At 40.1% G+C, this 26,555-nt stretch overlaps 1 protein-coding gene across 1 annotated transcript in view; it reads left to right on the top strand.

The window, feature by feature from the left end:
- The first annotated feature begins 5,828 nt into the window (after nucleotides 1-5,828).
- Ifih1 (interferon induced with helicase C domain 1) overlaps nucleotides 5,829-26,555 on the top strand; it is a 48,281-nt gene continuing 27,554 nt past the window's right edge. The window contains exons 1-3 of the mRNA XM_021155759.1: nucleotides 5,829-6,603; nucleotides 12,703-12,871; nucleotides 16,880-17,026. Coding sequence (XP_021011418.1) covers nucleotides 6,151-6,603; nucleotides 12,703-12,871; nucleotides 16,880-17,026 — 769 coding nt within the window. The 5' untranslated portion in view covers nucleotides 5,829-6,150. The remainder of the gene's footprint in view (nucleotides 6,604-12,702; nucleotides 12,872-16,879; nucleotides 17,027-26,555) is intronic.

Below are 26,555 nucleotides of genomic sequence, written 5' to 3'. Positions count from 1 at the left end.
TGAGCGATAATTCACACAGGTCCCTGTGATGATTAAAGGCACTTACTGTGGAGCCAGGCATCCCTTAAGGGCCTATGACCTTTAGCTCTGGAATGCCTGGGAGATCCTAGTGGCCTGCAGGTGAGATAAGACTAAGAGAATGGGGCATGCGGTAGTAACAGCAGTCTTTGCTTCTGTAAAACTTGCTTATGACTGTGGACTCCCTGAATAGTTGTAATGCAGACCTTTCTATTGTATGATTTAAAACTTCACCTTCCCCACTCTTCCCCACCACATGCTGTTTGACTCTAAGACTATTCTAATTCCTAAGCATTAAGAATAAATTAATTTAATAAAATTTTAATTGGTCCTAAGTCTTTGGTTTCTCTCAGTGGATTCGAACGCCGCAACACCAATGCTCACCACACTTGCTTATTCATCCGACAACATGTGCCCCCATGGGACATTTGAGTCACGCCAACCAGATATCCCATCTGAGGGTAAACATATGTGTCCATAAACATGACCAAAAAGCAACTTAAAAGAAGTGGGATTTATTATTGGCTAACTATAGAAAGGAATCCCATCACTGAAGGCAAGGCAGGAAGATTGGAGGAGGTTGGCCCCAGTGAAGAAGCAACGAATGGGAAGATCAGGGATCAGCTGGTTTGCTCCTGCTTCTCCTTTTTTGGTCTACGTGGGGCTCCAGGCCCCATGGTGCCTACATTCAGGGATGTCTTTGCTCCTCAGTTAAACTCCTTTAGACACCCAAATGTGCACTTTATTAATGTTCTTTGCATTTGTTACCTCAATGCCATTGGTGACTGAAATTGCCCCGTGTGTATCTCAGCATCTGTGTTTATTGTGCTTTTCCTTTGACTCTTTTTCCCTGTTTGTTATTTATTTTATTTTATTTTATTTTTTAGTTGTTTGCTTGTTTTCTAATGAGAGACAGGGTATGGATTGGATGGGTGGGGAAGTGGGGGAGGATCTTGAGTTGGGGGTGGGGGAGTGTGACCACATTATATTGTTAAAAATAAAAGGTTCTATTTTTCAATTAAAAAACAAAAAACAAAAATCTCGGGAGGCAGAGGCAGGCGGATTTCTGAGTTCGAGGCCAGCCTGGTCTACAAAGCGAGTTCCAGGACAGCCAGAGCTATACAGAGAAACCCTGTCTTGAAAAAACATAAAAAAAGAAAGAAAGAAAGAAAGAAATTACGCAACATATAGAATATACAGTACAAAGGTGTACTTCGATGCGCTGGCCTTTATGTTATATAAACAAGGATCTTTTTTGTAGCCCATTTTGTGCTACATTTTGCACATTTTTGTGCTGTGTTGGGGATCCCACTATTTGGAATGGTGCTCACACATACAAATGAGAGCTGACTCCTGTTCCTAAGCACTGGTTGCTGGTTATGAATGATTCAATGTTTAGAAATCAACATTCCATATTTAATACAATATCTGTAAACAGAAAAACACACAAACCAAAGTGCTGTCCTTAATGATTTGATGAAAAATGTGACCAGAAGGCCAACGGAATGTGATATTTTGTGATCTTGCATTTCTACCTAGCATGATGATATCTCAGAATCCACAATGTTCTGCTTGCAGTAACTGTGCAGAACTACCTGTTTTGTTTTGTTTTGTCTTTTTTTTTTTTTTTTTTTTTTTAATGAGCATCCATAGCTAGGGTGATGGCTCAGTTGGAAAGTGCTTTCTGAGCCCTGGGCATGGTGACATACATATATAATCTTAGCACTGATGAAGCTGAAACGGGCCGCCATTCTCTGGACTTGGCTAGCCAGATCTAGCCTGGCAAAATCTGTAAGTTACAACAAAAAGTAAGAGATCCTGTCTCAAAACAAGTAGCAGAAGCAAGGTGGAGAGAGTCCTGAGAAATGACAATCTGAACTTGACCTCTGGCCTCCAAACATGGGCACATACCTCCCCTCCCCTCATATACATACAGAAATGCCAACTATGTCATTAATTCACCCTGAGAGCTTCTAACCTCAGGGGTTTGACTCTGCCTGGAGAGTGGACTCCACAAATGGAACTGGCAGGAATACACGGAAACTCCAGTCATGAAGAATGCAAGAGGTAATTGTGAATATCTGTTCACAAAAACTCAATCTGAAGATAGGAACAACTTCCACATCTGGATAGTGCCTTGGCTCACTGTGTCACCCCAGAGGAAATCACTTCTGGGTTCTCCGTCAGATGTTTTCCTTAATGATGGTCTGATGTCCAGATGTGTGAAACACATGGAAACAGATTGCTAACATTCTTTGAATTCTTCCTTTTATTTTAGCATTCAACTAAGGTGCTTCAATCCTATACAACATATCTTCCTATTAAAAATCAGCTAGGTTAGCTGGCCTATAAACCCAGTGATTCATCACTCTCCTCTGTCCCAGCACGGGCTGACAGGTACACCCTGAAAAACCTGGCATCTTAAATGGCTTTGAAAGGACCTGAACTCAGGCCTTCATGCACTGATGCCCCTCATATTACTGATTTGCCAATTACACAGGAATTAGGAAGACAATGATAGGATGTGAGTTCAGGCACCCCTAAAGTCAGTCGCCACACACAATGACTTCATACTGCTAGGCTAAGACAGAGTAACCCTTAACTTAGATATAGTGGGTTCTTTCTTTAATAAACAAATACAAAGACAGGTGTACTAAGGATTTGCTCGTAAAACTAGGTTTCATGTTATTTTCTTTAAATAAAATAAAGAGACAACAACTTAAAAAAGCTATTACTGTTTTATGTGCCTACTACATTGTGTGGCAGCTATGACCATCTCCACTTCTTTGTTACATTGATGATTGATTGATTGATTGATTGATCCATTGTGTGTGTGTGTGTGTGTGTGTGTGTGTGTGTGTGTGTGTGAGAGAGAGAGAGAGAGAGAGAGAGAGAGAGAGGTGTTAGGAAGATGCTGTGCCAGAGGACAAATTGTAGGAAGGGACTATCTTCTTCGGCCATTTGAATCCAAGGTCAAATTCAGGCTTTCAGGCTTGGTGGCATGAGCTATCACTGGCTGATTCATTTTGGCCTTCTCTCCTTTGCTCCTTTAGTGTTAAAAATTATAGTGAAAACTTGGAAATCATGAAAATCTACATTCTAGTATCTTCCTGTGTTATCATTTAGACAAGATGCTTAAGAGTGACTTGAAACCACTGAGGACTGAAATGGATCTTTAGGGATTTTCACAATCATAAGCAGTTCTGAGCAAGAGGAAAGGAAACACGGATCAGAAGAGAAAAGAAAAAGAAACTTAATACTGAGCAAAGAGGAGTGGCAAAGGAAGTGAAAGCAACTAAATGCTAAAAGGAAATCCTGTGGGAAAGACAGTGCAGAAGACACAACCTCACGGAAAACAATGAGTGGGGAAAGTGTCCAGTGTGTGTGTGTGTGTGTGTGTGTGTGTGCGCGTCCGTCCATGTCACAGTGACTATGTAGACATCTGAACATCTGCAAGAGTCAATTCTCTCCTTCAACCATGTGCCTTGAATCACTGAGCTATCTCACTGGCCCAAGATGATAATTGTTGAGAGATTGTGAATGGAGTTCTATCTCTTGACCTTCTTTTTCCTTGAAAGGGGTCCTATCGAAATTGTGACAGAGTCTTAGAAAACCTGGTTCCTTTCTCTTGTCCCTCTGATACCACATTCAATCTTCAACTAGCTAGTGACTTTCATTTGATATATAGATAGATAGATAGATAGATATAGATATAGATTTGTGATATATATACATATATATGTATATATATCACAAATCTCTCTCTATATATATATTATATATATATATTACTTTTGCTGAATATCATGGGACGTTGATTGTGGGATACTGGTAAGGACACCTACATAGGAAATTGAACCAACTGGTGAGACAACCCTGCACCATCACCCTGGTATTAGCTTTTTTCATAGCAGCTATCCTGATCTGGCACACCGGATGTTTAACAGGTATTATTGTTATTATTATTTGTCTTCATTCTCCTTTTGTATGTGGGCTCATAAATGTAGGAAATTTATGTTACTAATACTATTTAGAAAATATCAAGTGATACTTGGTGACTATTTGATGTGCTGAATGGATGCTATCATTTTAATACCAGCATTTAACCTGCTGTTAAAATGATCTCTCTCTCTCTCTCTCTCTCTCTCTCTCTCTCTCTCTCTCTCCACACACACACACACACACACACACACACACAGACACACACACCCATATCCAACCAGCAATCGCTTCTGGATCTTCAGTGTTTGAAACTAAGAGAAGATGAGAAAATGCCCGGACTAAAATGATTTTTGGTGTATTGAGTATTTCTGCTGTACCATAATGAAATAAAATCTAGAGGTAGCTGGGGGAACCTGATAATACATTTCGGTAATATCTCAAAAAGATACCTTTTGCAGATTCAATAACTAAAATGAATTCTAACTGGACACTAAGTCAGTCCTCCAAATTAAATAAATTAAATAACAAAATATTAGGGTTTTATGAGGAAACAGAGGGGGAAAGCCTGCAAGGCCAAGCATGCTTCCAATCACTTGGGCGACTTCACCTGTGTGTTTGACAAAGTCCTGCCTCTGTGTTCAGCCCAGAACGCCCATTCCAGGCAGGAATCAGCGTGACGTGGTACTCCTAAAACGTTTTACAGATTGCAGCTTACAATCGTTTAAAGTGGATCTCAGCTTTGTAATCGTAACTAGAGACTAACAAGGAGGGCATGGCATAAAGTGCTGCTCTGGTTATTTTGAACGCTGTCAACGAGGTTCATGAAAATCTTGCAGCTCTCTTATTGTTTTCAAAGAATCCCAGGCCTCCCTGGCCTCCCCAGATTTCAGTGAATATCTCCTCTAAAAGATTAATTCCATATGATTCTGGACCAGGAAGTTCTTTTCAAAGTGTTAATGATCCTCCATAGCTGGTGGTCTAGTTGCCTGCTCGGGGAATGGCAACCTACAGACTCTCTTTTATGCTATTTCTGTACTGCCACAAAGCTGCTGTCTTTATTTCTCACTCTGAATGCCTCTTTTCTCCCTCCCATGACATAGACAAATGGTAATGTTTACTACAAGGCAGTGCATTAGTTGCTAATTAAGTTACTGGATGCTGCAGCCAAAACGTGTTGTATTCAGTCCAAGAAAAGAATGGCAGCTATATAAAAAAAAAAAAAAGTTGTTGAGGGTTTTGTATTGTTATTTTGTTTTGTTTTATTGTAAGAGAGTTGTCTACTAGAGAATACAGGGACCTTGCATACTGGGAGTTAGGAAGCCTTCAGTCTTGGCTTCCTCCTCAACTCAGTTGGTGGCTAAAGTCAGCATGCATCTGTCATTAGGCAGGCCCTGGTCAAAGCTGAATAAATATAACACCGCCAAGCAAAGCATGAGAAAATAAAGCTGTTGAGTATAGTTCACTTTTTCATGCTTAAGCCCCAGTTCTTGGAGGAACAAATTAGTTCTTGGGACCCCACTGGACGGGAAGTTTATGGTAGGATGGCCCACCCCACCCCTTGATCCCCACAAATGAGAATAACTCAATTTTTACATCAAGGCTTAGGGGCAATTCTTCCTTCCCCCCCAAGACCTTCCTTGCCCTCTCCCTATTAAGTGACAAGTGAGTACTGTCTTCTAAGCGGCACCCAGTGGTGAAGACAAAAGTATCCTTAAAATAGTGCAGAGTACCCCATGCTTTCTCAACACAAGGAAGAATTCGCTTTCCCTTCCCTGTTTCTCACTTTCTCATGGTGTTCTTGACCAAAGTCCTCACCTAACCCGCCGCGTCCACCCGCACGAAACTTATTCTCTGGCCCGGAAGTTGACGTTAGGAAAGTCTGGAGAAGAGAATCGAAACAGAAACCGATCTGTGGGTGGAACACAATACTTAAAGCTCCCTGAGGGTGAACGTCCCAGCGGTGGCAGAAAGAGAGCGGTCCCGGATCTGTGCCCACCAGTTGCAGCGCTGTCCTGGCTTGTCTGCCCCCTGCCGACTGCCACCGATCGAACCGGTGCTTGGAGGCTACTTGGTACCTGCGGCTTTCAGGCAGCTCAGGCGGGGACCCATTCACTGCCACTTGAGGATCGTCCGTCCGCCCGCCCGCCCGCCCGCCTGGGAGACTCCTCTCCCATTCCTCGAGACCTCACGATGTCGATTGTCTGTTCTGCAGAGGACAGCTTCAGGAATCTCATCTTATTCTTCAGGCCCAGGCTGAAAATGTACATTCAGGTGGAGCCGGTGCTGGACTACCTCGACTTTCTGTCCGCAGAAACCAAAGAGCAGATTTTTAAAAAGATCAACACCTGTGGTAACACCAGCGCGGCAGAACTGCTGCTGAGCACCTTGGAGCAGGGACAGTGGCCGCTGGGATGGACACAGACGTTCGTGGATGCCCTCGAGCACAGTGGCAATCCCCTAGCCGCGCGCTATGTCAAACCCACACTCACTGATCTGCCCTCTCCTTCCTCTGAGACTGCCCATGACGAGTGTCTCCACTTGCTGACCCTCCTCCAGCCCACTTTGGTGGACAAACTTCTGATTAACGATGTCTTGGACACTTGCTTCGAGAAGGGACTGTTGACAGTCGAGGACAGAAATCGGGTAGGTGTCAATGTAGTCGGAGACGGATTTCAGGAAGATTTTGGGAAGCAGGGTTGCTTGTACATTTTTCCCTAGAGGGCGGCTTTTGACTTCTCTCAGCGCAACCTCCCCATCTTGTATAAATTGTTCAAAATAACCCACAGGGAGTCCATTTAACAGATGAGAAAAACAAGGTAAGTTAAACAATTCACTCTTGGTCTCCCAGGAAGAACAGAAGCTGCCTTGCCATCATTATGATTAATCAATTCCAGGTGATACTGAATTTTATGATTTAGTTTACCTATTCCTCGGAATGTCAGCCAGTAAGCTATGGCCCACCCGCTGCATCTAGCCTTCTATTCGTATTTTAAGAACCAGAAACTAAGAATGTTCTTTAGCTGTCTGATTTTTTCAATTGTAAGTGTTGATAAAGTTTTATTTAGCCAGTAAACTATGGCCCACCCGCTGCATCTAGCCTTCTATTCGTATTTTAAGAACCAGAAATTAAGAATGTTCTTTAGCTGTCTGATTTTTCAATTGTAAGTGTTGATAAAGTTTTATTGGAACTCTCGTCCTTATTGCTTATTATATACTTTTTTATAGTTGCCTTTTCACGGTTGGGTGTGGGTAATATGGCCTATAAGGCTAACATATTTATTACCAGGTTTCCAATGTCCCCCTTCCGTGTCTTAGAGTTGTAGAGCTTAGTAAATAAGTCTTGGTCAGAGGAGGAATTAGATCTTGTTTCTCTCTTTCTGATCAGAGTTTTCTTATTGTCTAGAATTCAAGTTCAGACATAGGCCACTGAGAAATGCCACCACTCTCAGTCTTTCACACTATTGAAGGAGCAGGTGACCCTTTTGGAGTATCATTTGTATGGGTCACTTTACCTGGGAACTTAACACAATGCTGGTAGTTTGTAAAGACTGAAACTTTACCATGTTCTGTGTAAACACTGAACTCTCTGCATCTAGCTTACCCAGTGTTCAGAGTTGAAAGTCTTGTTTGGGGGCTGGAGAGATGTCTCTGTCCTCAATAGCAAGTGCTGTTCTTGAAGGGGATGGGAAATCAGTTCCCAGTGACCCTGTTAGGTGTCACACAACTGGCTATGAATTCATGAGATCAATAGAGATTTCAATACCTATGTCTTTCACCCACACTGCAGCCACGTGCACATCCTCGACTGCCCCCCAACACATAGACACATAAGTAAAATAAAATTAAATACAATTTAAAGTCTTTTTGTGGACTAATAACTCGTTAATGTAAGTCAAAAGCTTCATTATAGTTTGCTACAATTTTGACAGTTTCTTCTGTTTGATTCATTGGCTGTATCTTCAGTGTAGACTCTTGGCATCAGACTGATCGGTTATAATATGAGGTGACTTGGCCTTTAGTTATCAATATCTGCAGTACTTCATAGACTTAGCAGCACCTAGGCCTGTTCAGAGACAAGTCCTGCATCGCGTTTGGATGTCCAGTTTCTCCAACAAGTAAATTACTTTGCACTGCTGTCAGCCGCGTTTATATCATTCCTTGTATTGAGAACCGGCTAGAGCGCATTATAGTGGTCCAGCTGGATATAACAAATGTGTACATCACTGTGGCAGAGTCGTAATTTGGAAGAAAGTATGCAGCCTCCAAGCCAGCTGGAGAAGGAAGATGGCATTTCCAGCCACAGTAGCTGTTAGGAAGTCCAGAAGCAACAGAGTCCAGTCACACCACAAAGCTGTTTATGTTTGCTGGTACGATGTCCCGAGTGCCAGAGAATCAGCACTTCGCCGTGTTTACTCTAAATACGTCTGCCTATCTGCATCACTTTTGTCTTGCCTGGGTTGAATTTCTGCCAGCTACATTTTATCCAAGTTCTTGATTCTGGCAAGCTCGGAGGCAGCTAACAGTAATGACACGGAGAAGATGGATGGGGAGAGGGCTTTTGTGTACTGGCAGCAGTTAAGCAAAAAACAACCGAACTTTCTCCCAGCTTCACATTTCTAAGGAATCCCTGAGAGAAGGAAGAGCTACTGATTTGAAGCCAGGGGGCAGTGGTGAGGCTGCAGGAGTCTGTCATTGTTTCCTCATGCAGTGTTTTAAGTGAGCAGCTCTGTGTGTAATCACGAAGCACAGTGGAGTGGTGGTGTTACGTTTGGAAGAATCTCTTTTGATACAGGACTCATCACACAACAGCAAACTGGCATGGCACAACTATAAGAATTTAGAATAGTAAGGACAATATAAATAATAGCAATAAGAAGAAGAATAAGAAGAAGAATGGAGGTCCCCCTTTGAATTTTGCTGTATGTGATATTTGGTTCCATGATCCTAAGTTTCCCTGGAAAAATGAATAACACAATAATTTCTAAGCTCACATCAACACAAATTATGAAATGTTAAAGAGAAGTTTCATAAATAATGTTCTTTCGATATGAAGATTATATGGACTTTAATTATCACACACGTTGCTTTGTAATTTAGGGGTAGAGTTTCAGGGACTTGGGAAATCTCCCACATACAAGCCTACTTCTTAATGTCCTTGGATTAAATTGATTTGAAAGAGAAGCTGACTGTCACTTTGTGAGTGCCTAGGACCCAGGCAATGCTAGTCTTTTCATCATTTGATTGGTGTTTGAATTTATCAGAAAAAAAAGAAGAAAGAAAGAAAGGAAATTGAGTTGAAGACATGATGAGCTGAATTGCTTTGTCAATGCTGGAAAAGAGATGGCTGGTGGGCATTAAATTCCAAAATTTGAAATTTACTATCTTCAAACAGACATTAAAGGTTAAACATCACTTAATTAATTAATCAGGGCTTCTAAAAATGCATTATTATTATTATTATTATTATTATTATTATTATTATTACTGTTACTATTATTATTATAGACCTGAGTTAGCCTTTGCCAAAGGCCGAGAAGCTATCTTGTAGACGTTTTCAATTTGATTAGATATTTTATTTTGTGCTTTTTACCCATATCTGCCAGCACTAGCTGACCCCTGGAGGGTTTAAGGAAAAGAACCCTAAGAACATATTTGACTTATTTATTCATTCTTTCAGAAGGAATGATTTGAGTGACATCTTCACCATGCTTGTGTGAGAAGACAAGAGAAAAACACAGACACTGTGTGCCTAAAGTTTTTGTTATAGTGTTGAACAGCGTTCAGTCTTCCTACTTTAAGACTGTCTGCAGCATTAGTGAGTCTACAAGCTAGACTCAAACGTTACAAGGGTCATTTTACAGGTAATCAAACTAGAATTATCTCTCACAGTAACAGAATTTCCTTTATTGCTCAATATTTCCGGGATATAACTTGAGCGTATCCATCAACAGGGAATCGCAGGAATCTCTGAGACAAAGGTGCTAACACTTCAGTAGTACAGTAAGATCCACATGAACAGCTATGGAGAGAGAGATACCTGTTCTAGCCCTGGAGGACATCACTGAGCACCTGTAGTCTTGGAGGTCATATACCCTTCATTTACATAGAGAACTAAGGTACCTTGAGATCCCAGATAGACACTGAATCTAGCCCTTCTGTTATGAAATTGAATGTCCAAGTAAGTTTTTCCTTCACATATTGTGTTATTAGGCAAATTAGGAAGGACAGGGGTCATTGGGGCCAAAAATTTAAAAGGTATGAATAAGATTTTGACAATATTGACAATGCACTTGGTAAAATAGGAACAAATTCTTTGCTTAGGAAATAAATTTTGCTTCCTACTTTTCTGTTGTCTAAGTTGAACTCTGGTGGATTTAAGAGAAAACTTTTGTTCTAAACTATACAATTGTCTTGGAAATCCAGTACTTTATTTAAATAGTGTTGCTTTTCCCACTGATCTCTGTTGAAGAGGAAAAGAATATCAAATTTAGAATATTCAAGAAGTGAACTGTCCTACCCACAAATTCACCCATGTTTTTTTTTTTTTATTCCATAAATTAGTTTATATGGTATCTATGAACATTTTGTTTTAAGTTCACAAGGAAAACTCCCAGTTAGGGAGGGAATCATTGTCCTGCTACAATTGTAAATAGATATTTATTAACCTCCTGGGAATTGGAGTTAGTGTGCTTATCTGCTGGGATCTGCATATCACTGCAATATTTTAAGAGAACAGTATGATTACAAGCCTCCGCGATGCTGTTCACGGCCATGATGGCAGCTGCTGTGATGGAGACGCATCTAATGTTGTCACTTGTGCATGGCCCCACCTTTGTTACTAGGGAGGCCGAGAAGCAAAGAAATATGGTCACTGGCAGTGAGAACACAATTTCAGATGCTGTGCTTTCCAGCACCAAAACAGGAAGACATTAAAAACTGAGAGCATTGATGAAGTTATTGGAAACAAACAAAAACAAAAACGAACAGATAGTATATGTAGTTTGGCATCCAAATAATAAAAATCCTTGAGAGGCAGTATGGCATCGTGACCCACATATGCCTAGGAACAGAAAGTATGAAATCTCAGATTATGCTATGAGACATAAAAATGATAGAATAATGATTGAAGGAAATTTGGGTAATAGAATACTCTTAGAATTTAATAAGAATACTAATTGTAAGGCTTTAGTCACCATCCTTTGAAAAATCCTGGTTATTTCTGTCAGAGTTAAAGCTGATGAAAAGGTATAATGATAAAGAAATGGGAATATTGAGTTGAAATAAGAATCTGTCATCAGTCTTCCGTTATGTGTATAGCAATTGTGTTTTAGATTACCAGAAATCAATAAAAATCTTGCAAATTCCAGAAGAGATGGAGATTTTTTTTTCCATTGTGAGATTACTGAAGTTAGAGTAAATACAAGGATTAAGAAAAAAACTTCTTACTCTGGGCATGGTGGCACACGCCTTTAATCCCAGCACTTGGGAGGCAGAGGCAGGCGAATTTCTGAGTTCGAGGCCAGCCTGGTCTACAAAGTGAGTTCCAGGACAGCCAGGGCTATACAGAGAAACCCTGTCTCAAAAACCAAAACCAAAAACAAAACAAAAACAAAAAAACAAAAACAAAAAGAAAGAAACTTCTTTTTTAAAAAAATGCTCTTAGGGGAGATGGCCTGAAATGGATAAAATGCATCAGGTGGGATAGTCGTTTTAACCACTTCTTGCCAGAAAGTGTACTTAGAACTGGAGGAAATTTTTAGCTAGAATCAAGAAGTTGGCATTCATACCAGAAACTCAGTTGCCTAGCTAGGATCCAAGTTCAGTGTCTGATACTTTTGAGCGTTGGGACCTTTGTAGCACAGCCTAAGTTAGCATTTTCTCCAAATGTTTATTACTCTGTTTGGAACTGGGAGTTTGTGCATTGATAATGACTCTGCAGGGGATGTGTATTTTAAAATGATTTGCTAGATTACTGTAGAAGAGAAAGAAAATGGTGACCACATATCTAGAAAGGATAGGGGAACTGAGTTCCAATATTGAATGCACAGAAATTTGGAGAAATAATGTCACTGCAATAGTAAATATTGCAAATATTAAATAGGCAAGAAGGTAAATCTACATCACTAACTGCTTGATTCCCAGAGTAGTAACAGTCAAGGAAGTGGTCATGCAATGTTTGGTTCCTCATTTATAAACATCATCAATGAGGTTGAAAGAAAATAGCAAGCCCCAAATATTTCTTGGGGCTTTGGTTGTAGGAGTTCAAGGAAAGCATTTATTAATCTGTCAGTTATTTTAGTATTTCCTTTTCAGTAAAGTTTTTGTTTTGAATTTTAGGTTGAAATGGGACACTGTGGAGGAAATGTGCTGTGATGCATATGTAGAGGTCAGGGGACAGTTTGTGAAAACTGGCTTTTCCCTTCTGCCATGTAGGGGCTGAAAGAACTCAGCATGTGTGACTTAGCAGCAAGTACATTTACCCACTGACACACCTCATCAGCCTACTTTACAATTTTTTTCTACATTAAAAAATATTGCATACATAGAAGAGGTTTGGGGTCGATGATTTTTTTTCCTGATAGACTCTAGAATAGCTACATGGACCACTGCAGTATTCTTTAGCATTTGAATGTAAGCCTTGGTTCATATGCATGTCTTACCCTTTGGTTTTCCTTTGGAATATTTTCACTTTTAATATGTTCAAAGGGTGTTTCTCTTCCTTCTCTTCTGTTGAAATGATAGATTTCTGCTGCAGGAAACAGTGGGAATGAGTCAGGGGTAAGAGAGCTGCTGAGAAGGATTGTGCAGAAGGAAAACTGGTTTTCTACCTTCCTGGATGTTCTGCGCCAAACTGGAAATGATGCACTATTCCAAGAGCTGACAGGTGGAGGCTGCCCAGAAGACAACACAGGTATTTCCAATGTTATCAGGACGGTTTCGTATGTCATGCGATTGAGATTTCAGGGAGGCCTCAAACTGTAGTGTCAGACATTGGTGATTTTAGAATCAACATTTTGAAGGGATGAGGTGGGGGGGAAGGGAGTGGAGGGGTAGGAGGTGGGGTCGGGTGGGTAAGGACATCCTCTTGGAGATGGGGGTGGGGGGTGGGGGGGGCGGCGTCTGGGAGAGGAGGAATGAGATGAGGAACTGTGGGAGGGCAGACCAGGATGGGGGTAGCAACTGGAATGTAAAATAAATAAATAGGAATAAATAAATAATAATAGCAGCTTCTCTTTGCATTGGAGAGCATTTCAAAGAGTACTACAGCTACCCAAGGGGAGCAGGGCCACAGTGGATGAGTCTGAAACACAACTTTTGTACATAAGGCTATGAAGAGGGACCGTGAAGATTATAAGAGCTGGAGAATCAGGAAGTGTCTGCTGTGAGATTGTCTCATAGAAAGGACAGGGAAGCCACAGCCATGGTACTCAACAATATGCTGCCTAAACAAGACCCAGACACAGCGATAATACCAACAGAAGGAACAGGCCTCATGGGGTCCCACTCCCAGACCAAAATGTGTGTGTGTGTGTGTAATATATATATATATATATATATATATATCAGCAACTAATGGTTGCTAAGAGAGGGAAAATTTGTATCTCCCAGCAATACACCCCCAAATTTATTATCTAATACAAAGTATTCAGCTCTTAAATCATACACTCTCAATCAAAACCAAGTAGACTCGTCAATCAAGTCGTATTTTATATCTATGCACATGTGTGTGTGTTTAAGTGTAACAAGAAAAATCAGAGAAAGTGAGGTCATTAGTTTGAGAGGAAGTGGGAGGGGGACATGGGAGGGGTTAGAACCGGGAGATATAGGAAGGGTTAGAAGGAGGAAAGGGGAAAAGTAATGTGATTATATTTTAATTAAAATTTTGAAAAATTGAAAAAAGTTAGGTAGGAGTTTAGTGAGTCAGTCTGTCTCCTGCTCTCCCTCCCCTCCCCCTCTCTCTGTGTATGTGGGGCGGGGGAAGCATGCTCACTTATATCGCTCTGCAGGTACAGGGTTCTCTGTGACACAGGGAACATGAAGAGGTTACAGGACCACGTGGGGTGTCTGTCGTCTTATACCTGGTCTGGGATAGGCTGTCTTTGTTATTCTCTCTGCATACATCAGGCTGGCTGCCCCACAGACTCCCTGCAATCTCCTGCCTCTGCCTCCCATCTTGCTAGGAACATAACAGACACGCCCTACCCTTTCCTGCCTCCAGGGGGTTCTTGGGATTTGAACTCAGGTCTTCACACTTTCCTGTCAAGTTCCTTGTCCACTCTCTTGACCAGGGAGTAGCAACCTCCTTGGGCCGATTTAGAGGACGGCAGAGGAGTGATTGTGTTTCTCCCTGCTCAGTTATGGTAAAATGGAAAAGAAAATAAAGAATCATTCATCAAAACACAGAAGATCTGGAGAAATTTTAGCTTATGCCGCGATTGTGGGCTTTTAAGATGAGGAGCAAAAATGAGCATCTTCCTTTCTGCTTCTCAATGAGGACACGGTGAGAAAGAGGGGTATGCTAAGCACCTGGGCTATGGTATGTTGCCATTGTAGAAGACCCCGGGCTTGAAATCCAAATGCTTATGTGCTTCCGTCTCTTTCCCTGGACCTGTGACCTTTGTTCAGCTACTAGACCTCCTTGGGTTTCACCTTACTTGTCTGTGAAATGGGCACAATAATGCCCCTTACCGGCTAGGTCATTCTGAGAAGTAAATTCTTCAATATATGTACATGGATTTGTGGTAGCTATAAATGGACTAATTTTATTTATTAGACTATTTCATTTATTTAAAAATAGGGAATGGACTATTTTATTTATTAGTTATTTATTGTTTACTTAATTTTACCTGTATGTTTTGCCCACGTGTATGTCTGGGCACCATTTGTAGGCCTGAGTGCTCCAGGAGGTCAGCAAAACAGCAGAACCTAGAGTTACAGACAATTCTGAGCTACGGTGCAGGTGCTGGGAATCAAAGCTGTGTCCTCTGGAAGAGTAGCAAGTGCTCTAAGTCTCTCCAGTACAGGACTGTCATCATTTTAAAACTTAGTAACTGTTAAATAAAGAAAAGAAGAGATCCCTCACTGTGTGGACTCCTCAAAGGAACTGACACATGGTTGCTGATCAGGAAGGAGGCTTAGGAGTAGAAAGACTGGGCCTGGAGGTCAGGGGCGGTTAGTGAGAAACAGCATAGCAGGCTTGAGAGGGAAGATGCACTTGCCTATAAACCATAGAGTGGTTTCGTTTAGAAGAGCAGGTTAAGGTCAGAATACAGGTAGAGCCTCTTCAACAGGAGGCTGAGACAGGGAGGAGGGAGGGAAGAGAGCCTTCAGGAAATCCACTGACTTTTACAGCGGTTGGGGGATGGCAGGAAGGTCGACATTGTGAGGTGTAGTCTGCTATAGGCCATGTGGCAAGAAGGATCAGCAGCCAGGTATTGTACAGGGTAGGGCCATGAGTTAGGTGTTGGTGGAGTGGCCTGATTTCTTTGGGCTGCGGGATCTGACACTGTAGAGTGACTAGTGTCTTAAAGGGGCACGGGAGTACTATAATAGCTAGTAGCTACTTATAAACATTGTCAATTTAGCTTTGTCAGAAACCATAATCATTTTCTTTAGGAAATTCTTCATGCCAGGCTGGATGGGTTTTGCCCTTGCTTTTCTGGGTGGGATAATCTGGAAAAAAAACTATCTATCTATCTATCTATCTATCTATCTATCTATCTATCTATCTATAGAGAGAATATATAATTCATAAATATATATATATAAAGCTCTTATATGCATATATGTACAATTCTTAATATATTTAAATACAATTCTTAATATATATAATTACAATTATATGTGTATATATAATATGTTATAATATATACATATTCTTTTTCTTTCATTTTTGTTTGTTTGTTTGTTTGTTTTTCGAGACAGGGTTTCTCTGTGTAGCCCTGGCCCTCCTGGAACTCACTCTGAAGACCAGGCTGGCCTCAAACCAAGAAATCTGCCTGCCTCTGCCTCCCAAATGCTGGGATTAAAGGTGTGCACCACCACTGCCCGTCTCTTTCTTTCTTTTAAAGAATTGTATTTATGGCTTCAAACTCCTCTGACAGATTGGAGTTTCACAAGGACAAGAAACATGATTTTCTTGGTCTCTGCTTTTTAACATTGCAGCACCACACTATCATCAACAAAACAGAGTGAGGGGACCCTGACCTAGCGCTCCAAAGAGAACATAAGTCCCCCCACCCCGAATCTCATAGTGTATGAGGTAGGCTTACAGGCTTGTGTTGGCCTGTATTCATAGGCTCCCCCATGCAGCCGACATGACCATTAGGCTGTGGCTTAAATACTTCTGCGTGCTGGAGGCCAAAGAGCAGGAAAGGTAAAATGGAAGAACGGAGAAAACAGAAGATTTCACTCAATTAAAATAAGAAATCCCAGGAATCCAGAACACATGGATTCAGTCTGACATTAAAACAGATGCACGTCTCATGAGCATGGAGGCAGCAACAAAATGGCAAGGAAAGGCTAAAGAAAGCCACCCAATTTGCATCTCCATTAATTCAGCCTTAGATAGAGCTCAGAGTCCTCAGGTCAGTGAGTGACTTTCCCAAGAGGATGGTCAGACAGGAAGTCATCTCACTTCCTCGGGTGATTCAGTTAGTATTTGACTAGCCTTTCCTTCCATGGAAAATGTGATTGTTACACAGATACTCAGCCGTAGTCACGTTAAAAGTAAAAATACGTCTCTTTTGTGTTACCCTGAAATAACAAAAGTCTTCGGAAATGTCAAAGTTAGAAAGTATATGTACAGTGTATGGGAAACAGACCCTGCTACCTTTTAAGAACACCAGTGGCACCTGTACACATTCTGTGGAAACCTGTGTTACCCTGTCATTTACATATGATACTTACTCATTCACAGACTTGGCTGACTCGTCTCACAGAGATGGGCCTGCAGCTAATGAGTGTCTTCTGCCTGCTGTCCATGAGTCAAGTCTGGAGACAGAGGCCAGGAACGCAGAGGACGTGTCACCAGAGGCTTCTTGTACAGATTCGTCTGTGACCACAGGTACCCGGCATGGGAAGATGCTCTGTGAATCATAACTGTTTCCTCCAAAAACCCTATGACAGCAGAACCTATGGAACTCAAGGCGAATTTGGACCCTGGTGTTACTGAGAGTTGTTATTCAAATAATATTTTAGAGAAGATTGAATTAAAACTGCTACTCTTAGGTTTAAATATGTTTAAATGGATACACTGGGATGAATAGGAACATATTTGCTTCTAATTTCACTTTTTAATAATGTGTGGCCTTTTTTATGTGGTAACTGACCCAGGTGAGTGCTCATCTTTCATGATTGCCAAATTATTTTCCAATATGCCAGTGAGGAAGGACTACAGACAATTAATGCCTGCAGAGGGGTAGAATTACTACTCCCTCCTCATGGGTGAAGCCCCACTTGGTTATCTAATACCAAGGGATCAGCCCTAAAACCAAAAATACAAACAACACTATGCAGACTCTTGAGCTGTATTTAAATCTTTATTCCTCTGTGTGTGTGTGTGTGTGTGTGTGTGTGTGTGTGTGTGTGTGTGTGTGTGGTGTAACAACAATTAAAGAATAAGAGGCCATGAATTGCAGAGGGCATGTGTAGGGGGTTACAGTTGGAGAGGAAAGAATATATTTTAACTTTATTTTACAAAGAGCAGAGTGTAATCCAGTCAGATGAACAATAAGCAAAGAATTTTAGGTATGTTCTATTCTTGCAAATTTGTCAAATTGTGTAAATACACAATCTGACTTGTAAAAAATAGCTATGTCTAAAAATATTCTAGTTTGTCTCTAGTCTAAACTTGCTTGAGCCAGCTCTCCTATCCCTGAAGCGATGAGGCTGCATTTTAGAAGAATTGGAATGCATAGGAACACTGTGAAGCCACCCATGTCCCCACAGTATCCAGTACAGGTGACATTTGGGATGCCCCTCCTTCTGCATACCTGTGTGTGGAACTGCAATTTCTCCTGTGCTCATTTTAGGTGTTGCTCGGGGGTTCATTACTGACTGAATAATAGTAACATCATTTGGATGCAATTAAACAAGTGTTGACATGGAGTGCATTTCCAAATTACGGCATCGTGAACAATGCCTTTAGAGCCCTCTGCACTTATGTCAAGCTTAACTCATTAGAAACATATATAATTGGAGTTTCTGGGTCAAACGATTTATACAGTTTTAACACATTTGATACTTAGTGTCAACTCTCACTGTAGGAATTTACACTGATTTGTGTGTCGAGTACCCTCTTCTCCCAACCTTTGCGGTATGAGTGTGTGACATCATTTCCATTCTCTGTACAGTTCGCTACAAAAATACAATATTTTGATAATTTGAATACAGCTTTGAATTTTTCTGATTAGTACTATTATTTTTTAATCCCTCCTCCTTGGACTGTTTTTGAGTACCTGTCACCTTTCATATTAACATATTTGTATTTTTTCTCCTGATTTGTATGAACTATGAGCTCCTGGTTAATCCTGTACACACAGTGAGAAACACAGAACAGGCCTCAGCCCCTGGGCAGCTTCCCACTCTGTGAGGTTGGCCATACAATTCACCTTAGGGCTAAGCTTAGTGCAAAATATGCAAGTACCTGTTAGAGAGTGAGCTCATATAGTAAGCTGGACAGGCTTCTAGAAGTCCGTCAGGATCACAGGAGCCCTCTGACCTCCAGGGCCTTCCGGTGCCTGCATCTGTGAATACGTTAGTCCCATCCTGAGCCTTTCCAAGCCGATGATGGAGGGTTGCTTGTTTGTGAAGACATGATGCCTTTCCACCAGACGTTTGCTTTAGGTGCAGCTGCTGATAAATGCTGATGACTGGATTTATGGCCTCTCTCCTGCTGGGCAAGTGCTCTGCCACTCATCTCTGTATCCCACCCATGGAGTTACTTGGCTCACAATGCTTATTGCTAAATTTAATAGAGGATTTTGCCTGTCCAGTCGTTCTTAGTGTAAACAGTGAAAATATTTGCGGAAGCATGCCAAAGGTTCTGGTACCTATTTGCATGACATGCACAGCTTATTGATAAAGATATTGTGTGTTTATTTTGTGTTCTAGCAAGATGGGCTAATACCCCTAGTAGTTGCTAAAAGTAACAACAACAGCAGCAGCAGCAACAACAAATCTTGTTTCCTAAGCTGCATGCATTTTGTAAACTTGGATTTTTTTTTAAATATGCAGTAATAAAAGGAAAGAGAAGTTTGTAACTTATGTCAGGATACTTCTTATTATCTTGCTGAACCCGTTTGCATGTCTTTTAGTTTATGGTAGATTGTTGCATTTAAGCCCATTAGATGTAAGTAGCTTTTCCAGGAAGATCCTTTCGGAGTCACTTTTACAGCCTTCTAACTCCTTCACACCTCGCCAGTCACCACAGTGGCTCACACTGAGCCGATATTGATATTTAATGACATTTATCCCTCCTTCTAAGGGTGACAGACTAGAATTCTCCTGTGGAAGGTTCTAGATGGCCATTTCACCCTCTCAGCACACGTGGGGCGTTGGCATCTCTTCTCCGCTCATTCATCATTCAGAATTGACTGCTTGCACATCAGCACTGACTGGGATTACACACACATGAACTAGGGTAGGAGAGACATTGAGGGACATGTGGAGGGCTTAGGGGAAGCAGGAGGAGGAAAATGGGGGCTAATGATGATGATATTGATGATATTATTGAAGACATGTATGAAATTCTCATGAATAAAGAAAAATGTTTATGAGAGATGCTATCCTCCCCTTAAAATGAAGTTATTAATTAAAATAAAGCAAAGTTTTCTTTAAAGCATTGCCTTTCCCAAACTGACACAGTGACTTCTAAACAGCAACTGCTCATTTTAGAGCTGTTAATGTGACTGTCAGGCCTCTTCTGCCTTCTGAAGTCACTGGCGATTTTAGAAAATATCACAGAATTTTGATGTTTTCTTAGACCATATTCACACGGAAGACTCCGAAGAGACTTAACCTATTCCATGGATTATTTTAATTCTGTACATTTCCAGAAAAGTTAAAGAGTCATTTCTAAATATCTGTTATTGCTTTGTTAAAACAAGTGAGTAGTTACTTTTTCATGTGGAGATTTTATTATTACATTTTAGGAAATAAAGTGCTGTGGTAAAATAAAAGTGTAGTAAATGAGATTTCAAACAAGGGAAATGCTATTGAGTTTGGAAGAAACTCTTTTATGTAACACTGCATAACCACAACAAAACCGGAAGCTTCTCCTCTGGAGCCATTAGAGCACCTTGTTTGGACTCTAGAAATGCAAGTACCTCAGAATGATCAGCAGAGGGCGCTTTGACATTTATAAAGAGAAAGGATTTCTCTGTTCAAGAGTAGAAAATGATAATGTAACTAGCCATGTGTGAATACATAGGGCCCATGACCCAGCACGCATGTGTATATTTTGATTTATATATTCGTTCACGTGAAGATTTTAAAATTCCACCTCAGCTAATGAGCTCACCAGCCTGCTTGTTTTCAGACTGTAATACCTTCTTTTTCATTCCCCCATATGTTCAACTCCTTAGGTTTATCCGGTGACATTATGCTTTGGAATATATTGTGGATATATTTTGCATAGATCATGTTCTGTAGGAGGGGTTTTAAAAATTGACCTTTATAAAACAGCCTCTTTCTCCCTGGTCCAATCTGTCACAGCACTTTTTGTTATTGTTGTTTTGTTTTGTTATTTTGTTTTTTGGTTTTTGGGTTTTTTGTTTTTGTTTTTGTTTTCCTTTTCATAGACCAAAGTCCAATCTTAGGCTTGGTCTATACTTATTTCTGTGAAGGTGTCACAAAATTTATCCTTGCACTTAAGGATCAGAATAACGTTCCATATCACTATCCTGTAGAAAATCTAGTGAATTTTAGAAACCTAGAAATAAATGCCACAACATTTGAAGCTAAAGGAAGATCATTGCGGTAGCAATATATTACTGTTTCAGAATTGGCTCAAATTGAGTGAGCTATCTTTTATATTTCCTTAAATTTAGTTATTACCATTGACTTCTGAGAATTTGCAGTGCTACTGGGGCCATTTAAGGGTAGGGAGTAATTTGAAGAGAGAGGGAGGGGAAGGAAGGAATATGAATGTGTTGTGATTAATGCTTATAAAGGATTTTATGTTTCTTTTCAAACTAAGCGTGTTATGTGACTCACAACTGCACAGCTGTCATAAAAGGGCTATCAGCCAGTCATCCAGAGTTCAACGTCAATGCCATAGGTATTTTTATCCATATGAAAACTGAGTGGTGTGATGCTACAGTGAAATTAATTTAGGCTGGTTTATTTTATCACTACAAACAACATTTTTAGCAGAATCATAACAGATTTTAATTTGTTTATCAGATCTTACCTTCTCTATCCTGAGTTGCAAAGGACTGAAAGCCAGACTCTTAACAAGAAGGAAGTGAGTTGGTCAGATCACACCAAACCATTGTGTTCATATCTTAAAATTATACGACCTTGGTAAGAAAACAGATATTACATGCTCCCAAGGAGAAACAGTAATTACACCATGGAAAATCAATGGAAAGGAAAGAAAAGCCCCAAGTCTAGGGGTTAAAGGGTTCAGAAGCAGACTTGAGTGGGAAGGAAGGTTACCCCAAAGAAGTTTAGCTAGGAGCGAAGGACAGACATTTGTCTGAGCCAGGGAGGGCTGCCTTATGGTGGGTTTGTGAACAGAGGTGACTGATAACATTTCGGACTGAGTGGATGTCATTAGTAAGGGAAGTTATACGAAAGCTTGTGGTGTGTCATAAATGTGATAAAACTGGGTGGCAGGGGACAGAAATGCAAGAGCTTGTTGTTGAGCATTACCTGTGCACCCTTAATGATATCTGCACTTGTACTTCCCTTCTGTCTGGTTCGGGTTGCTTAGCGCCTTCAGCCTTTCCAACAGGCATCTCTGAATTTAAAATGTTTCCAGTTCACATCTTCCAGTCCATGGTCCTGTTAATGTCAAGATTTCTAGTGTGGTCATCAAGGTCCACAGTTGTGACAGACCACACTTCGAAACATTGTGCCTTCATCATTAAGTTAAGGAACAAGATCTTCTGGTGGGTATAGTAGCTTTTACACCCCAGTATTTTAATAAGTTCTTTCTATGTTTGGACCCCAGCGCAAAGAATAACTAACAGGCAGAGATGATACAAGCTAAGCCAACATCATCACAAATGATTCACATTTAATTCTAGCTGACATATTTCTGTGTGTGTGCACGCACACACACACACACACACACACACACACACACACACACACACACACACACATCTATAAACAGGAGCAGAAAGAAGCTCCGTGGATGGCCATGTGGGCCTGTGGCTCTGAGAGAGATTTTCTTTTTCTCTTTGGGGAACTCATTTCCTAGAAGCTTGGATCCAGGATAGAATATGCAAGGTGGGTGGAGGTGGCTTCTCTCCATTCTGCAGGAACACATGTTCCCTGGCACACAGAGCGAACTATGACAGACCAAAATGTGAGCGTGTGTGTGTAGATCCATATACATAGAGCTGAAAATAAAAGTAATCTATTTCCTCTCAAAGAAAAGATTGTTATTTCTAAAGAAAAGGAAATATGTATTATTAGCAGGATGAAAGAAAGCACACTTAAGGGGTCCAAGCAGCCTTGGGTCTGTTCCAACATGAGGACGTGCTTCAAGCTTTTGGGATAATCTTTGACAAGAGGATTATGAAACTGGAGGAAATATGGGTATGATGCTCAAGTTCAAGGCAAGGTCACAGTAAGAGAAAAGCAAACTACACTGGGAGATGAGATTCAGTGAGGTGTAGACCCTGTCCCTACCAGCTCCAGAGAGAGTAGAACAGGGAGTTATTATTCTTCGCCAAGGATGTAAACCCACTTTTCATCACAGAAAAGCTATGGTGGATTGTTGCAAGAACGAAAAGATAGAGTCTGTAGAATGAAAAGTTTCTAGGCTAGGAGGAAGTCTACCTGGGGGGAAAAGAAGTTGGTTTTTACCTAAGGAAGCCCAGCTCCTTGAAGAAAACACACTATTGTTCATTGCTTGCTATATTAGTATATTCCAGCAGAGGGCAGACGTTGCACGAAAATGAATCTAAACTCGCCAACCCCCCTTCCCTATTTTTGCTTTCAATATTTTATTGTAATTTTTTTTTTTTTTTGGTTTCTAAACAATTTTAAAATGTTTTAAAAGTATTTGAGGTCTATATCATGTTAAAATACGAAATTTCTTAGATTCCAGTAATTTTTTTACTATTACCAAAATATTCAAAACGTGTTTCCAAAATGAAGAGTTTTTGCCCCCCCCCGAAATGGTTTTACAGCCCCTCTTAGAGATCTACTGTCATTGTAAGCAAAGATATTGTTTTTATCTTACTTGTTACGTTATTATTCTTTATTTTTCTTATTTTGAAAATCCATTCTATCTCATAATTCAACAAGTATAACTTTCTGTGTTTCCAATTAATTAGATATAGACAACTATACTAATAGACATGACTGCCATTTTCAAATTTATTTCTTAGTTGGCTTTGATAATTCCCTTAGAAGAAAATGGCATATGTAAAAGTCAATAAAACCCATTTAACACTATGATTCCAATATTCGATACAACTCTACAAGAGTTTGAATTTATTCCCCTTTAAAACTCTGGTCCCTGATTTAACAGGATCATTATTACAATAAAATTTAAAACTATAGAAGCGACTATATATGACTATATATTTTTAAATAAAAGCGAGCGACCTGTGAGCAGTGGCTGAACTCAGATCTGGGAGACTTCAATGGTCTCCAACACACCTATTCTCTTCAAAGCAAAGCCCTAACTCCAGCCTCTATTTTGTGTGTCTTCTTTAAAAGGAAACATGCAACATACATGACTGTGGATATTAGAACCTCCCAGATTGACCTGCCTTGAAAAATTCAAAGACAAAAATAAGAGAATCCTAAGTAAATCAGGTGTAGCAATTCCATCTTGGTGCATAAACTTAAAACATTATTTGCTGTTGTTGTAACATAATAGGTCAATCATTTCTTGGTATTGCTTTTCTGGAGGTGTGTGTATGTGTGCATGTGTGCATAGGCACACATGCATGTACATTTTTTTAAATTGATTTCAAACAAAAACTACAGGGAAGGAAGATGTAGTGTTGCTGGAGATATACTATTTTCTTTAATGATAAATTTGTTTTCTTTTTAATAACTCTATTTCTAAGAAAGAACAAATAAAATTGCACAAAAATGTGCTGCTTGGGCAAATGCATTTTTTTTTTTGAGGAAGGAGAAGCTGGGTGTTTGTATATACTTTGAACAAAGCAATGGAGTGCTCTGGCCTCCTTACTGTTACAGTTATCTCAAACAGAGCTTCTGCAACTGAGTTTGTGCTTTGAAGACAGAAGTGTCCCTTGGTGATGTGTGTGCAAATGTGAGTGTGGAGGAATGGGTGGAAAGTTGGTGGTGTCCATCCGTGAGTCAGAATATCTTAGCAAAGTTCAAACATCTCTCTTAACTTGTTTCTTGGAAAGATAAGATGGTTTAAGTTTTTTTATGGAAAATTTGACATTGCAGCAAAATTGATTTCTTAACGTGAGCTTCATTTCCTTTAGCACAAAGGATGCAGAAGCTTAAAGAGCCTCTGCACTCAATTGGTGAGCCGTGCTCGCTGTGAGTAAGAAACCCTGAGATGCTGGGTGACATGGATGAATCATTGAACCTCTTTGAGTATCTGTTTCTCATCTATAAAGTTGACATGCTAATGGGGGTATCTACTGCAGAAGATGCTATCATAATTTGCATTATATCTGGGGAAAGCTTTGAGCTCAGCGTTTTGCCATTGTGCAAGATTTTCACTGTGAAATCTGCATAACCAAATAATGAACTTAATCAACCATGCTCTGTATTTAGTAGCAATACTAATTAATATTATCAATTAATAATTATCAATAAATTATCTCTTCACTCTATTTAAAGCTTCCACCACAAACTCACATATACTAGAACAAATCTGGGGAAAATTCTTGACTTTATGTATGCTGAGAATAAGTTTAAGATTATAGTTTGATTGATAATTATTGGAAAATGAAGGGAAAGGTCAAATAGGATCTCCATATCTATTACACTCACTGGAAAAATGTATCAGAAACAATACCTAATTTCTAGATTGTATTTATTGGCATTTTCCAGCCACTTTAATATACTCCAGCTCTCAACTCTACATTTAAAATAACAAATGGAAAATATGTCGAAATTTACTTTTTGCCACAGAAATCTTGGCCTATATGTCTAGACGTGGAATTATCTTTGCAATGACATTTTCCCATCTCATTTTACACCTTGCCTTTCCCTTACAAATCATATTCTCTTTTCATCAGTACATCTGCCCAAAACGCTCTTCGACTTGACAGTTCTATCCCACACTCGCCTCTGAGCTTCTAACAAGACATACCTCTGGGAATTGCAAAGTGCCATATTTAAAATCTCTCTGTGAGATATACAGGTTTTCCCGTGTAATCATGAGGGATTCCTCAAATCTGAGTTCCGGAGCTAATCTGTGACAACTGATAAGCACAGTATTTTCACATTAGTGTATTTATGTTGTGCTAATATACTTAAACAGTATGTATGTCCATTGAGAGTCTTTGCATAACTTCCTTTTCAGCTTCTATTCTTTAACGATGATGTCTCATGTGTTTGATTAGCATGGGCTGAATTTCCGTGTTATCGTTCGATGTCAATGGACTAAATCAAATTGTAGGGAGAGGCCTAATATTCCAAGAACATACTTCACAGGGACAAAGGCACAACAACAAAAAGCAGGGAATTACTGACACACACAAGGTGTGAATGACTCTCAAATATTCCTTTACGTCTACGTTAAAGGAAGGCTGTGTGGTGCATGAATCCACTTCCATGGCATTCTGGAAAGGGTAAAGCCATGGAGTCAGGAACCAGACCAGAGACAGGCAAGGGACAGGAAGAAAGTGTTGAGGGATGGGAAGAAAGTGTTGAGAGCAAAGCAGCTTGAGTGGACTTGTAGGATGATGGATATATCGTCATTGCAGTCGTGGCTACACGCAGAACAGGAAACATTTGTCAAACTCATTGACCATACACTCAAAGGGAGTGGCCTTCGTAATGAAGCTGTATTGATCTGATTGAGAATGAGTAACCTCGTACAGCTTTTCCTTCTCAAGCCAATAATAGACCAATAATATAACAGTGATACAGTGTGCTTTTGTCTATTTCTATTTCAGTGCTAAAAAATGTGGCACTGATATGTTTTGGCCTATATGTCTAGAACTGGAATTATAATGATACTAGTTTTAAATAACTTACAGATATCTTAATATAGTTTACGAGTGTTTGGAGATGAAATGATAATTGCCTAACGAGTTATAAGTATAAATATTACGCACTAGAACTAATGACAAGAGCATTATAAGATAGAATGTGATATCCTTTTCATAGGTAGGTGAGTATCATTTGATTTTCATTTCAATGAAGCTCTCCTGCCAGAGGGATATTGTGTCTAGTGTTGCACAGTAGATATCAAA

Source organism: Mus caroli, chromosome 2 (assembly GCF_900094665.2).
Source record: "Mus caroli chromosome 2, CAROLI_EIJ_v1.1, whole genome shotgun sequence".
Lineage (NCBI taxonomy): Eukaryota > Metazoa > Chordata > Mammalia > Rodentia > Muridae > Mus > Mus caroli.
The sequence above is the reverse complement of the archived record's forward strand: the minus strand, read 5'-3'. Positions and strand labels throughout refer to the sequence as shown.